Genomic DNA, 15678 nt, shown 5'->3' with positions numbered 1-15678 from the left:
TTCGATCCTTTCATCTACTAAACTAGAATTATGATTATCATCTTATTTATAGTTTAGAAGCAATTCATGACCTAGCTATACCGAGCTAATGTGTAGTTGAAATTCATTATGAATTGCCTAATTTTGAATCCTAGCTTTTCAACCTGCAAAATGAGCCTTCTTCTCTGGCCTTCATGAGAGCATGCTGATAGCACGGTAGTATGTCACTCAGTTGTGATGCTACCAACTAGGGTACGAACCCTGATTTTAAAAAAATAGACATCTCAACATGTGTCGTTTTTAGTATGATCCTGGGTAGCCGTAAAGTTGCTTTCAGTGATACCCTTGGATGGTCAGTATTCAATGCCTTTTCTCAACCTTTAAAAGTAATGCCACGGGCTGTCTTCGTACAGTGGCCACCCTGTAACTACTTTCTAGGGTTACTTAGGCCAAATGTTTACCCCTAGAATATATCTTCATATGAGGGTATTCTGGTAAATGCTCAGAGTAGTTGGAGTATATGCTATTAATACCACGTACTCCTAGTTGTAATAGGTCATTTAATTCTCAGGTGCTGGACACTAAACACTACTAGTATGTTTGTGCCCTTATTATTGATCCTCTCTGGCCTTTGGGATTCTCATTCTTCAGATCTCAGATCTGAGTCTCAAGGCCCATTTTACTTGTTCAACTCTGTATCCACGACACCAAGCAAATGAGTGAAACTGGAGGAATATGATGTTCGACCTGGGCTCCAATCTTTTGTATGAAAGAGTAGTGCTTTTGGGTAGGTTTGGCTTTTGTTTAGGCGGATGTAATATATCAAGTAGTCTGTGACTTCTTGGTGGGTAGGCTTTTGGAAACTCTGCCCGCTCTCGGTTGAGCCTGGTGCGTTGTAGTAGACAAACCTTCCTCCTATTCCTGTAAAACTTGGCTTTATGTCGGGCTAGTCCCCGTTCGTCTATTAAAAAAAGGATTAATATTGTGCTGTTTTGTTTCTTGGTAGGCTTTTGGAAACTCTGCTCGCTCTCGGTTGAGCCTGATGCGATTCAATAGCTTAGACAAAACCTCTCTTCTATTCCTGCAAAACTTGGCTTTTAATATAATTCAGGCTTAGTCCCCTTGTCTATAAAAAAACATCTCATTTAGCTAGGGTGTTACTAGTAATAGGAGACAGGCATCATGAAATCAATTTAGACATCCAAGTAAACATCTCATTTTCTCTATGCATCTGGTATTAATATTCTATGGGTGACGACCAAATCTACGATGAGCGAAGACCAATCTGAACGTCAATTAAAAGCTGAGAGATCCAAAGCACATTCCACACATTGATGATCCATGTAAACACAGATTAAAATGCATGACCATGGCATGTAATAACATGATTGGTCAGCTGGACAATTTTACAACTGTGCGAGCCTAGATCAGAGTCCATCAAACCAGCGGTAAAAGGTCAGCAATTAATCTATTTCAAACTCTAATGATTTCATTTAAATCTTACATCAGAGCAAGCTGAAGAAAAACATAAAATTACAAAGGGGCAATCCCACACATTTATAAATATCATTTCAGGGTCGAACAGATGACCCACAATTTAATTTACAACATCAAGTATGTGACAAAATAGTAATAAATTCCAGTAAACCTGCTTCGGACTAGAACCCTTGCAGAACAATGATGAGCTTTGTCCAAGCAACACACAGGTTTGTAGAGATTATTGCCAGTTGTCTTTCCGTTCTAATGGTGATTTGGCCTGGTTATAATCCCACCAATGGGGGATTGTTGCGACTTTCATCCAGCAGCAGTTCACAATAGTATATCTAGAAGTTTCTTCCTCTGTATTGTTGCATCTCCTGCAAAACAGATTTCAAACACAATCAACACAGACGCAGGGAATCTGACTATCGTGCTTTGGTTGCTATAATCCTACGCCATGGTGCATATGTACAAAGGCATATAAAACAGTCATTCTTGGCTTACTGGTGCATAATAATAAACAGGGCGAGTCTGCCCAATCATCATCTGCTGCCCATACTGCACATATAAAAGATAGAAGGTGCTTCAAATAATATCAATGATATTTGAAACATGAAACAACTGAGATGTACAGAGGATTGATCACAATGCATTGGAAGTCAAAATGGTTACGAGGAGACAGAAAAAAGAAGATTGAAAAAAGGATAAATACAGTTGTATTATTCCATCGAAGATGTAGAGAAATAATTGATCACAACAGTTTACAGACAGCATATTGTGAAATCTAATCTATTTGTTCAGCCCTACATGAGAAGCATCACATAGATAATACAACCAAGAGAATTCCAGGGAGTCAAAGAAAAACTATATGGGACTCGAAGCTAAAAACTAGAATATCAAGCATAGCAGTACTTCAGATCAACGATTAGCCAAGACATGATGCCCAAGATGTAAACCAACTGAAAATGCATAGTTCTTCATTGAAGGTAAAACTTTCTTACCTGTGACCCAGCAGGATGCATGTAACCCTGGGGCGAAGTTCCAGGTTGAGCATTATACATGATAGGCTGACCACCATAGGCTGGCGGGAACTGCAAATTAATTAACGTAAACCCAATAAGTAATCATTATGCATTTACTCATTCGAAAGCATAGCTAGCAGAACGAACAAATGTGAAAGTCACCAGCAAAGTGAACTAGTGAAGTACAACCTTTGAAAAGAACAAGAAGACATTGTGAATGAATAAGAACTATCATAGAACAGGACATATACATTAAGCAGTTAGGTCCTTTCAATAAAAAGAAATGCAGCTCTACTCGTTTCAGGGAATATAATTTGTCTATCAAATCATCATTTCACTAATATTACTACTAGGCAAAATTCTGTCTGGTTCTATTAAATTATAAGATTCAGACGATCAGGGCGAAAAATTCAAGAAATATTAGATTGGGCAGAGTTTAAGGGTTACAACCACAAGAAAGGATGGTTAGTAAGAATTATTACATCAGATATTGCCTGACCATAGTTATTAAGGCATCGCCTAATCGACGCCTAGGCGTCGTGGGGCTCGGAGGTGGTCACTGCAGCTGTCGCCTCACCTAATTCAGGTATGGTGTCCTCCTCGCCACGTGTGGTGTCACCTTAGCGCACCAGGACGCCGTATTGCTCTAGGCATACACCACGAGGGAGGGGGAAACAGAGCGCGCGCAGAGGAAAAAAGCCAACGTGTGGGGGAAAAGGAAAGGAGAGCGTGTGTGAGAGGGAAGAACTGTAGAGTTTGTGCCGCCATCTTTCCAGAACCAAAAGACCACAAATCAAAATACCGCTCGCCGTCACCTATCGCTGCCCAGTCCGCCGCCATCACACTTCTCTGTGTAGTCCGCCGTCGTCACCCATCCCCATCCCTTGGCCCTCCTCTCCTCTGCTCAGGCTCTAGAGTCCGCCTGTCAGTTTGCCTCAAACAGCCTCTGAAGTCCACAATCCATCGATTGTCTAGAGTTCGCCATCGTCTGCCTCCAGCATGCACGCCATCATCACCTCCTGTCGTGCCGTCCTCTACTCAATGCCTCGAGCCCTCAATCCGGCCACTTCACCAAGCACCGGATCTCTGCTTCCCTACAGCAGCATGTGGAGCCGTGGACTCTTTCATAGGCCACAGTAGTGCCGACACAGCTCCTCCGCAATTACTTGCTCTACTCCATGCCTCCTGGTAAATGGTAAAGATTTACTTGTGTAGTTGTGGTGATTGCAGAATGCTAATAACCTAATACTGCTATGTAGTCCATATCTCACCACACCGACGCCACGGCTCTAGCGTGTATGAGGTCTGTCATAGTGATGTGGCATCGGTGTGGCACCTCTTCGGCATCATGTGGCAACCTCTCTAGGTGTGGCGAGCGCAATAGGCGGCAACAAGTGAGCAACTGAGCACAACATACCTTTAATCAAGTGAAGAAGCCACAACCCGAGCAAACCGAGCCAGAACCCGGAAGGAACTGCTGTCACCACCCTCGGCCCACCCCCGACGGGATCCCCGACCAGAGCCTCACCGTCTCTCGTCCGCCGTCCACCTCGCCAATCGCCCATCGCCCATCTTTGCCGTCTCCCTCACCCGTCGTCTCTCGTCCACCCTCGCCCACCTCCGTCGTTTCCCTCTCTCAATCTCAATCTCTCTCTTATGGATCTATCAATCATATAGCTCCAATGATTTAAGTAACTTGGCATAGGTCTATCTTAGACCCTGTTTGTTTCAGCATTTGATTCTGGATTCTACCCCCAGAATCAAAAGCTAAAACAAATAGGCTGATTCTAGAAAGCGATTCTGAGAATCAAAAGATGGTTTTATAACTAGAATTAGAAAGTTCGTCTGAAGGTGCTTTTATGGATTCTGAGTGATATTATATATATTATACATTTCATTCAAATCAAAACCTAATCTCACAATCAGCTTTTAGAGAATCAGCTTTTTTAAATTAACAATCCATAATCAGCTTTTCCAAAAGCCACAGCTGAAACAAACAAGCCCTCAGTCGTCAACTACTTGGTTCTTCAACTGGTTGGTAACTTGGCATAGAACACTCTCCGAGCAGTACTCTATCTCTTGGTCTCTCTCCGAGCAGTACTCTACCTCTCAACCAAGCAGTACTCTATCTCTTGGTCTCTCTCCGAGCAGTACTCTACCTCTCAACCAAGTAGTACTCTGATGATCACAAGGGGAATAGATCTCCCTGTACAGTGAGTAATGACTAAGCCAGCTTCATTTTTTTTTTTTTTGTAGAATGACTGATCAAAGCACATAGGCCTTTGAGAGATGAGAGGGTTCTATGTCTTTTGTGCTACATTAATTTTTTAAAAACATTTACATTGCTATTTTGATTTCCTAAAATCCTAGACTATCACTTTTGAGCTACATTTACATTTGCCATGCCGATGTGTGTATGGCATCGCTACGCCGTGCGCCATAAGCGTTATAAAGGTGTGAAGGTGGTGGGTCACCGTGCCTCGCTGTAACAACTATGATATGTACCTAATACCTAGTGGCCTGTTGCGGTGTTGGCATGTTGCCTCTGTGCCTAGTGCTGAACAGCTGATACTGCTCTACTGCTCTGTGCCTAGGCCCTAGTGTTGATAACATGATACTGCTCTATGCTAGTGCTGATAGTGCTTTGTGGTAGTTAGTTGCTAGTTGATACTACTCTGTGCTACTTGCTAGTTGATACTGCTATGTGCTAGTTGCTACTTTAGCTTGCTCCTTAATTTCAAATGTTCTGCTAGAGAAGCAAGTAGAGCAGCTATTTACCATTAACTGCTATTTATTTTATAGGAACAGGAAGGATGACTGATAGAGGAACAAGTGCAAGTGCCATGGCTGGAGCAGCTGAACAGTATGATCCAAAGAATGATCCTACAAGGAAGGCATAGTCTAAAGAACCGGGATAGAAGTATGCATTTTGGCCAGATATTGGTAACAGAGATTTGGTGCAATGCTCACTTTGTGACAGGAAATTATCAGGAGGAATCAAGAGAATGGAACATCTTGTGGGTGCAGTGGCGGAGCTTGGCCAAAAATCAGCAGAGGCCAGTAAAATGGGTTGATCTGCAGCAAGGGTCAGATAGCAGAAATATGACACATAAGCCTAAATAGCACTCCATATACCTGTTAATTTGCATGCTTGTGTTGGGTCAGGGGGGCCACAACCAACCTCTGTCACTGTGTGGGTGGATATGGAGATGGGCAAAATTGTGGCAAGACTACAGAAGCAATCAGGAAACAAATGCAAGATTATCTGAATAAGAACAGAAGGAACATACCACTCAACTTAGATGATGATGAAGGGGATAATGTAGTTGAGGTAGCAGGAGGTGTTGGCTCTACCGCTGCCTTTCCTGCTATTGGCTCTTCCACTGTCTCTACTGGTGTGCCAAGTTCTAGGAGACTAGGACAGCGGCCAAAAGGAAGCAATCTGCCCTAAATTTCATGGATGCACCACCAAAAGTGAAGCAAACCAAGTATATTGCCAGTATGCTAAGAAAAAGCCCTGAAGTTGTCCAGGAAGGCATTCCTTCTCAAGTTTCCATTGAGTCAAAGCTGAGAACTAAGGAAGAAAGACATGCCGTGAACATGCATGTAGAAAAGTTCTTCTGTGAGTGTGGCATACCATTTAATGCCGCAAATTCAAGGAGCTTCGAGATCATGTGTGAGGAATTTGATTGACGCAAAGAATGGGTGGACCCATTGGCCGAACCGGTTCAAGGTCACCGTAGGTCTGGTGACCTTACATGGGAAGATATTAATGACGCTATTGGTGCATCACAAATGCTTCAAGGTCGCAATCTTCCTAGAAGAGCTTGTGGTGATACCATTAACTATTCTCGGCGTCCAAGGGTGGATGAAGAAATTGGGCCACACTCAGTTTCAAGCGGTGAAGATGAGGATGAAGATTTTATTCTTGATGATGATGATGGTGAAGCTCCACAGGACGCTACTCAAGAGAGTGACGGAGAGAATATCGGCAACAATTTGGATGAATTCAACCTTGATGATGATGACTATTGAGAGATGAGAGTGTTGGTTGTTGCTGTTTGCTTGTTTGTGTTTTAAAACTATGATGTTGTCATGCTGAAGTGTTGAACTATTTATGTTTTGCTATGGACTTGTGTCATTTGTCATGTACTCGTATTAAATTTTATTTGCTGCTGCTGCTATGAGCCAAGTTATTTTTATTTGCTGCTGTTTGTGTTTTATTTCCTGCTGCAGTGCTGCTGCTAGAGAGCTGACGGCTGTCATTTGTCATATACTAACATTTTTTTTAATTGCAAATTGGGAGAAGAGCAAATAAAGGACAATGTCATCATCGTTCATCAAGGTATGCTATTCAACATTATTGTTTCAAAAATTCTTGTACATTCATGTGAAGTGAGTATGATGTTGCCTCGCCACACACCATACTCGCCTAAAAGGTGAAGGTGGTAAGGCCACCGTAATAACGATGTGCCTGACTAGCAGGTAACAAACAAAACCTTAATGGTAAATTATTCTGCCAACAAATAAGTGCCACTCTTCAGTAATGCTATTGAGAAAACAACCCAACAAATGTGTCCATAATTTAGACCTCTATTTGACTGTCTTACCTATTTGAATTCATATGATGCACCCATTTCATACAAACTTAAGAAGCATATGAAATACAAAATAGCACAGAGGCTCACCCCCATGCCCACTGGTAAACCAGGTCCAAGAGGTGCAGTTGGCATGTTATTAGGATAGTAGTATGATCCATCAGATGCTGGAGAATGTGGTGGCCTCAGAGATACTGATGGAGTGAAACTCTTCGCATTAGGGTTCAGCTTGAATTCCTGAATAAAAAAGCAATTATCATTGTCATTGATAAATGGCAAAAAAAAACTAAAGGAACAGATGTTCATCAGCATGCAAGCACAAATATGGATTAATGTACTACATAATTACAATAGAAACAACTTTCTGTCAGCCAGACCTTAGCATTTGGGTTCAAAGTTGATTTTTCTGAGGTAAGAGATCCCATTGAAGAGCTTGGGGACAAGCCAGGAGCACTCGCAACTGAGTTTGCAACAATGCGCTCTGATGTTGACGATGTAGAATTACCAGGTCTTTGAGAGGAATTCACAGGTTCCAACGCAGATGGATGTTTGCCAGATACTGTCAAATCAGATGTTACAACTGAGGATATGAATCCTTGGCCAGAAGATGAAGGTGCCTCATCCAAATCTGTAAAAATTAGCATAGAATCATATACTCTGCTGTTGAACATAGGTGCAATTTAAAATCACAGGATAACAGGAAGCTTCAAATCAATTCAATCAAATGAATAAGCTGTAAAATAAATGTGTTGTGAGAATAAACACCTAATTATACATCATTTACAGCACTAGCTGCAACACAACATTTTACACAAAGCTAGCACTTGTGGTTGTAGAGAGGAAACTGCCAATATGGAATTATCAAACATAAGGTTCATGAGACAAGTGCTAAAGTATTTACAGATGCACATCACTCAATTTAGTAGCACAAGCTCATTATTTGATGGTTAAATTGATATAACAGTGAGGCTGAAACCTCAAAATGTGGAACGTAAACTTCGCACACATAATGAAGAAATGATTCCTTGAATTAGCTTCTGACATATAATGACTTTATGAAAACTAAAATTTGTAAATGTAACTAAACAGAACCACCCATCTTGACTTTATCTTCACACACTCAATAAATAGCTAATGTAGGCCAAAAAAAACACCAACTACCAGCTCCCTAACAACAACGATCCAACACACAAAAAAAAAATGCAGAGCTAACATATCATATCCAAATGGCTAAAATAAATCGAGGAGTCAGCAAATTCTATATGTATACCAAATTTTGATCTAATGCATAAATTTACCACTCACCTTCAGAAATCAGTGGTCTAACTCCAGATAACTGTTAAACAGAAAAGAAGTTGAATTCAGGTGTGAGAAAAGATTTTAATGATTACATTTAATGGTAACATACAAGAAAGCTTACAGTATTCTCAGGTTGCAAATTCCTGTTGTCCTTGTCATCATTACTATCTTTGTTCAGCTTCTTGTCCAACCTAAGGTGCACAACAGTATGTCAAACTGTGTCATACAAAATCAATAATATTCACCTGCCCTAATATGTTCAGTCCTATGAACAACATGTTACCATAGCAATTATTATAGTGATCCCCTTTGGAAAAAAAAAATGTCAAAATTTAACCCGTTAACACTGGAGTGGAATTTTAGCTAACCATGCAAACTGATATATGGAACTAGGGAGGGTACAACATATAAAACATAGCAGTTGGATGCCAAATAATATCTGTGCCAAGCTAAGTTGTTATAAGATGATTATCCTTGTACAAGTAAAATACTGGCAGAATATTAACTTTTTTCTTCAATGGAAAATCAAAGCACCAAAAAACATGTCAGTGGATGAAGCTTGGTGAGTGTAAACAAGCCAAGCTTTGAACCCAACTTTGTTTGCTTAGAGCTTGAAAGTGAGCTTGACCTCTGCTGGACAAAAGCCGGCATGAGGTTGGCTTGATTGAGATCAGCTACACATCAAGAATAAATATTAATAGCTTTATTTAAAAGGCTAAAATTCTGCTTGAATTCAGCTTGAAGAAAGTATCTATACAATATTAGTGTATTTTTAGGACATATGTACATATTCACCCCTAAGGCTCTATGAGCTCGAGAATCTTATAGAGCCCCTTTTTTGGTCAGATCTAGGGGTAGATAGAGAAGACAGTAATTAAACATAACATCCATGGCTGTTAAAATCACGACTCAATTCGTAGAGTCATATGACTTTACGAACCCACCTACACCAAAACAACTCAAGTCGTAACTGAGTCGTATTCAATGGGATTGTCGTAAAATCACGCTCTACATCGTAGGATCGGTCAAAATCATGCTCTGAGTCATGCAGGGAGGGTAGGAGAGTGTCCATGAGCACCCAGGCCGCACGCCTAGGTAGCTCCTCGCTGCCCGCTGCTGCTGAAGCCCCACCGCCTCTGGAAAGTTCGGCCATGGCTCTCACGTAGCACCGCCCTCCATGGCTGTCTGACGCCTGCATGCACCCCTTACTCCAGATCCACCACGTGGTGCTTTACGGGAGGGAAAGTCAGTATAGCTAGGATCAGGGCAGCAGAGGATTCGATTTTTCATACCCGACGGTAAGACCTGCCATTGCATGTGGTGGATTTAACGACTTGTGTTATGCACGAGCAGAGAGAGAGAGAGAGAAATACATTGCTTCTCCGAGGAAGATGAATAGGGGATGTGATGGGTTTTTCTTTTTTTTATTTGGTTGGTAGGTCACATAGACGATGTCGGATGCCACGCACTATGGCCTGCCGTGCTTTTCTTTTTATCGGTGGGCTGTCGTGCTTGAGGCTAGTTTATCTCTTATGTTCTTTTTATCTCTCTCTTATGGTTGGTTTATGCCACCCAACATGTGCATATGAGTACAAATGCAAAATAACTACTCGAATCATTATTGGAATACTACAATAGATTGAAAAATGTATTCTTCGCAGAATCAGGTAGAATCTTAGATCGTCAATCCTGCAAGTCATTGGATCGACTCACGATACTACCATCGCGTCTCCGATCTGATTTAGAATCTGCAATTCCGATAACCTTGATAACATCTCAACATGACAATTTCAATTTAAGTGATGTTATATCATAAAAAAGAAACCTTGTTGTGCGAGATAGAACTGTAGCATGTAACATGAGCTCGTATTTGCACTATGTTGCAAAATATAACTATATATATGCTTCCTGCAATCTATATGCTAATAAAGTGAATAGAATAAACTTGTAACCTACATAACAGGATTCCGTACCTGCTTTTATCAATGGACAAGGGCTTATTTGACTCGTAATCAGATGTTTCCTGGCTAACATCATTGGTTTGTATAGTGGCCGATGGTACAGCATCAACAAATATATAGGAAGATGATTCTTCATCCTGCATGTCAAGAATACAAATTAAAAAATTCAATAGTTGATGTCACGCATTGAAATAGTGCACTAAATAGCCATTGTTTATTTATAGTTTGCCGATCAGGGAATAGAATAACTACTTTTTGAAAATAATTATGTTCTTCAAAACATAAACCAATCTGGCATTGGACATCTCACAAAATGAACATCCAAGCTGCAAGTGAACCAATGAAAATAGATGCAAAATATTCATGAGAGAAGGCAAAGTACTCACTAAACTTCTTCCAGCTAAAAGAAAACGTGGAAAAAAGAAGTCAGACTCGTACTCCTCCATTCCAAGATAAGTTTGTTTTTAGAATGTATGCAACCAAACTTTTAAACTCCAACCGGAATAGACCACAGCATGAAGATAACATTGCTTGAGTCATTATGATTCACTAAAATGTTAGTATAAAACTTAACAGCAAAGTTGTACATTAGAGATTGCCAATGCCTAAAACAGTACTTAATTAGAGAGCATTGACCAGGGAGTACTGAATATTTATTATTTAAGGTTATTACAGTTACGTACCATTGTTGATGAACATGCCAGTGAATCATTAGGGTCAATGTTGGCTGAATTGGTAAGTGAATTGACATGATGTGTACTGCTTGGTACATTTGCAACTGACTTATATTTGCTGTTATCAGTGTCCCTACACACTGCTGAATACTTTATCTCTTCATCATGGTCCAAGTCATCACCCAAATATAAGCCTCTTTCCTGCAAAGTAATTTCAATACTTCAAATGTATAATCAGAATGACTATTGTGAATGTGCTTGTGTTCTACATTTTTATGTGCTTTAGTCAATAATATTTCCTGTACCACCCACTAATCGTCCTGGGACCCACAAATGGAAGAAGTGTAACATGGTGAAAATGGAGAACTGGAAACTGTTTTGCCGAAAGTGCCTGCGGTTGGTACCATGTCTACCACATAATCTTATCAGAAGACCAAGAAAAAAACAGTTATGTGAGCATAGGCTTACCTCAGCAAGATGAATATCTTTGGTATCTTCTCCCTCTATTTCTCTAGCTATTCTTGAAGCATGCCTTTCAAGCTCTCTCATATGAGGACCTCTCTCAAGCTTTGTGGTATAAAGTTCTTCATTGAAAGTACTCTTTACCCCAAACAAAGCTGCATTTGTTTCGAACTGGTCCCAGCTCCTAGAAATACCATGAATTGTTAATTATCATGCAGCTTTGTACCACAGAAGCACATGCCAAAATATATAAGGTACTAACATAAGGTTATGCAACATGCCAACATCTTTTCCATGCAGAACACCATGCTGAAGGCAGTAGCTAAATGCAATTCCAGCATAAACCCTTTTTTCTTTTGCTTAGTTTATACGATTATACAAGATATAGTGATGCCAGCATATGTTCCAGCGATGTTCCCATCCAAAACATACAAACTGATGCAAGCATTAGGACATTACTTAAATGAAAAGTGCTTACACATTGACAAAGCCATATATTGCTGTATAGAGTTTTTTTGTTAGCTACCACACATTGACAAACTTTTGCTGATGATGTTACTATTTATACAGCTTTATCAATAGCTTAACATGACATGTGATGTTCACTATTGTTATTATTTTATAGAACTAATTACACGTGGCAACAGTATAAAAATTAACAGAAGCTGATACACAGTTGACAAAACAAAAGATAAATCTTGATCAAGTAGATGTGATGGCTTATTTCATGACCATACATATATCAATGACTAAGAAGGTTGATTGCTGCAACTAAATCCAGAACTAATGCTAAACTTTGCTTCAATACAATAATACCTGTTCCCCTTCCTGTCATATTTTTCCAGTTCAAGGCACTCTGAATCTCCTTCATCCGGTGCCCAGCGCTCAAGTTCTCTCTCTTCAGGATAATGAGTGCACGAAATAGCAGAATCAATCAGTAAGTCTTTCCTTTTATCATGACCAGGACCTTTTGGCAGCTCATCACCACCAAGTGCTACGTCCTGACATTGATAACAGATAGTCACTACATAATTATATTAATAACACAGACGAAAACGAGACGCTAGTTCATGACACCCTATCAATTCAATCCATAAGAACATCGCCCACAGAAATCAAAGAAACTAATAATACAGAAGACAAATGAAAATAAAGAAAAACAAAGATGGATCAAAATACCTTGGCAAGAATTTGGACAAGCTCCCTTGCTGGAATTATCATAGTCTCAGGCTTCTTTACAACATCAACAGCATATCTTTGTCCTTTGACAGAACTATCTTTTATTACCTGAGCCATTTTCAAGACTACGCCTGCAGAAGAAGCTTGATACTAAGTGTTGAACGAATATAAGAACTACAATTCAGGAAATGCTGGCTTCATAAAAGAACGTAAAAGGATTCCTAAAAACCATGTCAGATAACTGAAAGAAAGAGAGAAGTGTACCAAAGTCTTTGTCAGAGTTTGTTGCATGGAAGATTCCAGAGAAAACAGACCCATTTTTGACATGCACATCCACAGGATGTCCAATAAGTTGTGTTAGAACATAGATTAATCGATCCCTTGAATGACTTGCGTGACCCAGTTTGCCACCATTTTCTATACCCATATAAAACATTATCAACAATAGCTCTTGACCATTGAACCATCTAAAGTAAGGTACGATCTTCACCTGCACTGCTAAAACCACCATATGATGAGTTAACCAAATGTATTTTACTTTCATGCCTTCCACTACCCTCCCTGTCCAGCTTCCGATGGGGGAATCCATTCACAGAAGCACGAGAAGGCGCCATTTGCTGTTGATGACTCATCATTCCTGTATGAGCAACATAAAAAAAAAATCACTTTATAAGCATCGTAATAAACTCTAGAACTAAATGTTTTTGGATACACCAGAGACAAATTGCACTGGTTACTTTGACAAGATCACAAGATGCATGCATACTTAAGAAGTTAACCATCATACCTTAATGTTAAGGTTACATGAGTATCTTAAACATATAGAAGTTCTTTATATGTTGTCTAATACGATCTATATAAGAAGTGAGGCATCAAGATCAAAATTTGATATCTCAACCTTATCAAATTAGTAAGAAGCACAAAATCTATGGCAAACAGTAAGACCAAACTGGGCTTGGTAACCAGTACAAAGATAAGCAATAAAATGATGAAGCTCTACAATGAGCAGTATGTAAAATAATTGCAAATCCCATTTGCTACATTGTACACATAAATATTAGAGCTTCTATTGTTTTTACATAATCTTTCTGCATCAAAGTACATGCAGAAATGATAACATACAAACCAGCAAATCTGCAGTAGCCCTTTTCTGTACTCTAAATCATAAATAAATATAGTACTTTCACAGTTCAATTCAATGTGATTGAGTCTGAGATTGTGCGAGTCTGTGAGATGTTCAAACTCATATTGGTAACCACATAGCATATATATACACACATGTAGCACCTGATGTTTCTTAACATGCTAAGATAACAACAACGGGATCTCAGTGACAACAATCTCATTACTTGGATTGGATAGATGCAACATCATATGTTGCAGATTTTGCCAGTAGTAGCAACAGTTTAATCGTACTAGTTCAGCGTTAAACTGCAGTTGGATACCATTACCAGCATCACTTGCACGCAATCAAAAGAAAGGACAAAGCTACATTACAATCCTTTCTTACCCAATTACATGACTACCAACAAAAGCATCAGCGCAACATGTACAGACAAAATCAGCTCGCAGCAGCGCGTACAAACGAAAATCCGACCAGAGAAACGGCCGTCCCCCGGAGCCCCTGCGCCCCCAATCGCAGAGATCTAATCCACCGCACCTAGGCCTACGATCCCGAGCGAGCGAGCGTGAGCGCGCAACGCCCGTTCCGAATCCCGATCCGACCGAACGAGCGGAGAGGAGGGCGCGAGAGGAAAAGAAGGCCCCTCGCGGGGGAGGGTAGCTACCTGCTGCGGCGAAACCCTAGGGTTCCGGGGTTGGCCGGATTGCCGCCGGGGGCAGAGGAGCCGAGGGCGCGAAGGCTCCGGTAGCGCGCAGAAGCGTGAACCCGAGGCGTCGGCGCGGGGGCGAGGAGGGGGTCGTGGCCACCGGAACCCTAGCCCTGGACGGCGACGGCGCGGGAGGCGGCGGCCGCGGGTGGGTCGGGTCGGGGACTCGGGGTTGGGTCGCCGCCACAGCAGTCGGAAGGAAGAAAGGCCGAAGAAACGGGACGCCAATGAGCCTATGCGGTGGTGTGAGGCGTTGTTTTACCCGTTTGGGCCCAGCGGCCGGCTGGGTCGTAACTCGTACACGCGTGGGCGCGCTGCGTCGCTATGGGTCGTCGCGCTCGTTTCGTAGTTACGGCTACGGCTGGGTGGGTGGGTACGTGCCAGGGCCGACGGCCCCGATCCAAGATTTACAAAACACACGTGGCAAGACTGTTCGTCCTCCTTTTTCCACGTCGTCCAGGACTCCAGGGGCCGGGCAAGGCAACACCAAAAAGTCTTCCGTCTTCTGGTGCTCTGCTTCGCACGCACTGGTCGTTACACCGACGATTTCAACACGTTTTGGGTCCAACGTATCCATCCCCACACGTGCCAGGAGTACGTCAGAAACTGATGCGATGGTGAGTCAGTGACGTGAAAAAGAAAAGAGTGAATTGCGTTGCAGCTAGCGTCCAATTTACCATTTTTCAAACGGTAACCGAAAATACGCGGTTGTATTATCGGTAATTGTTCGGTTTTCTTATTTATCGGGCGGTTTCCTTGGTTTTTAATGAAGTTAAAAAACCCTAAAAATTGACTTAGTCTTGTAAAATCATTTACTAATTTATCTTAGCTTCAAATAAGTAAAACAAATTTTATTGGTTTACTTGTAACATGATCTACATGATAAAAGTATTTATACTCGTAAAAAAGTTGAAAATTTTCTGTGAGAAAATGTATTTGTTAAACCGTGTTAAATGCATAGTTTACTCTTTGCTAATCAAAAATCATGAAACTAATTTTGTTAGTCTTCCTATATGATCCTATATCTTTTAAAAATATATGAACTTATGAATTAGTTATGGTAACATGCAGGACTGTGTAAATATATTGTGACTAGATTAATTCATAATTGACCCATAACACCTACAAAATTAGTAAACCCGCTTTTATTAGTTATTTATACTATGCTTTATGTAGGAAAAATAATGGTAGACATG

The 15678-nt window shown here is 40.8% G+C and overlaps 1 protein-coding gene across 2 annotated transcripts; it reads right to left on the bottom strand.

Annotated features, from left to right (window-relative positions):
- Nucleotides 1–1423: 1423 nt before the first annotated feature.
- On the bottom strand, nucleotides 1424–14762 carry LOC133918942 (polyadenylate-binding protein-interacting protein 4-like). 2 transcript variants are annotated; one of them, XM_062363082.1, is made up of 15 exons: nucleotides 14441–14760; nucleotides 13144–13290; nucleotides 12918–13070; nucleotides 12654–12784; nucleotides 12291–12475; nucleotides 11481–11658; nucleotides 11022–11213; nucleotides 10351–10475; nucleotides 8499–8568; nucleotides 8384–8414; nucleotides 7456–7706; nucleotides 7169–7315; nucleotides 2460–2549; nucleotides 1963–2016; nucleotides 1424–1835 (listed from the first exon to the last, which is right to left on the bottom strand). In XM_062363082.1, the coding sequence occupies exons 2-15, from the start codon at nucleotides 13286–13288 to the stop codon at nucleotides 1803–1805; spliced, it is 1785 nt and encodes a 594-aa protein (XP_062219066.1). In that variant the 5' UTR covers nucleotides 13289–13290; nucleotides 14441–14760; the 3' UTR covers nucleotides 1424–1802. The 2 variants fall into 2 exon arrangements, with proteins under 2 accessions (XP_062219066.1, XP_062219067.1); XM_062363083.1 differs by lacking the exon at nucleotides 1963–2016 and having other exon boundaries at nucleotides 14441–14762.
- Between the last annotated feature and the right edge of the window lie 916 nt (nucleotides 14763–15678).

Source organism: Phragmites australis, chromosome 5 (genome assembly GCF_958298935.1).
Source record: "Phragmites australis chromosome 5, lpPhrAust1.1, whole genome shotgun sequence".
Lineage (NCBI taxonomy): Eukaryota > Viridiplantae > Streptophyta > Magnoliopsida > Poales > Poaceae > Phragmites > Phragmites australis.
Note: the sequence above shows the minus strand (reverse complement) of the source record. Positions and strands in the feature narration are given on the sequence as shown.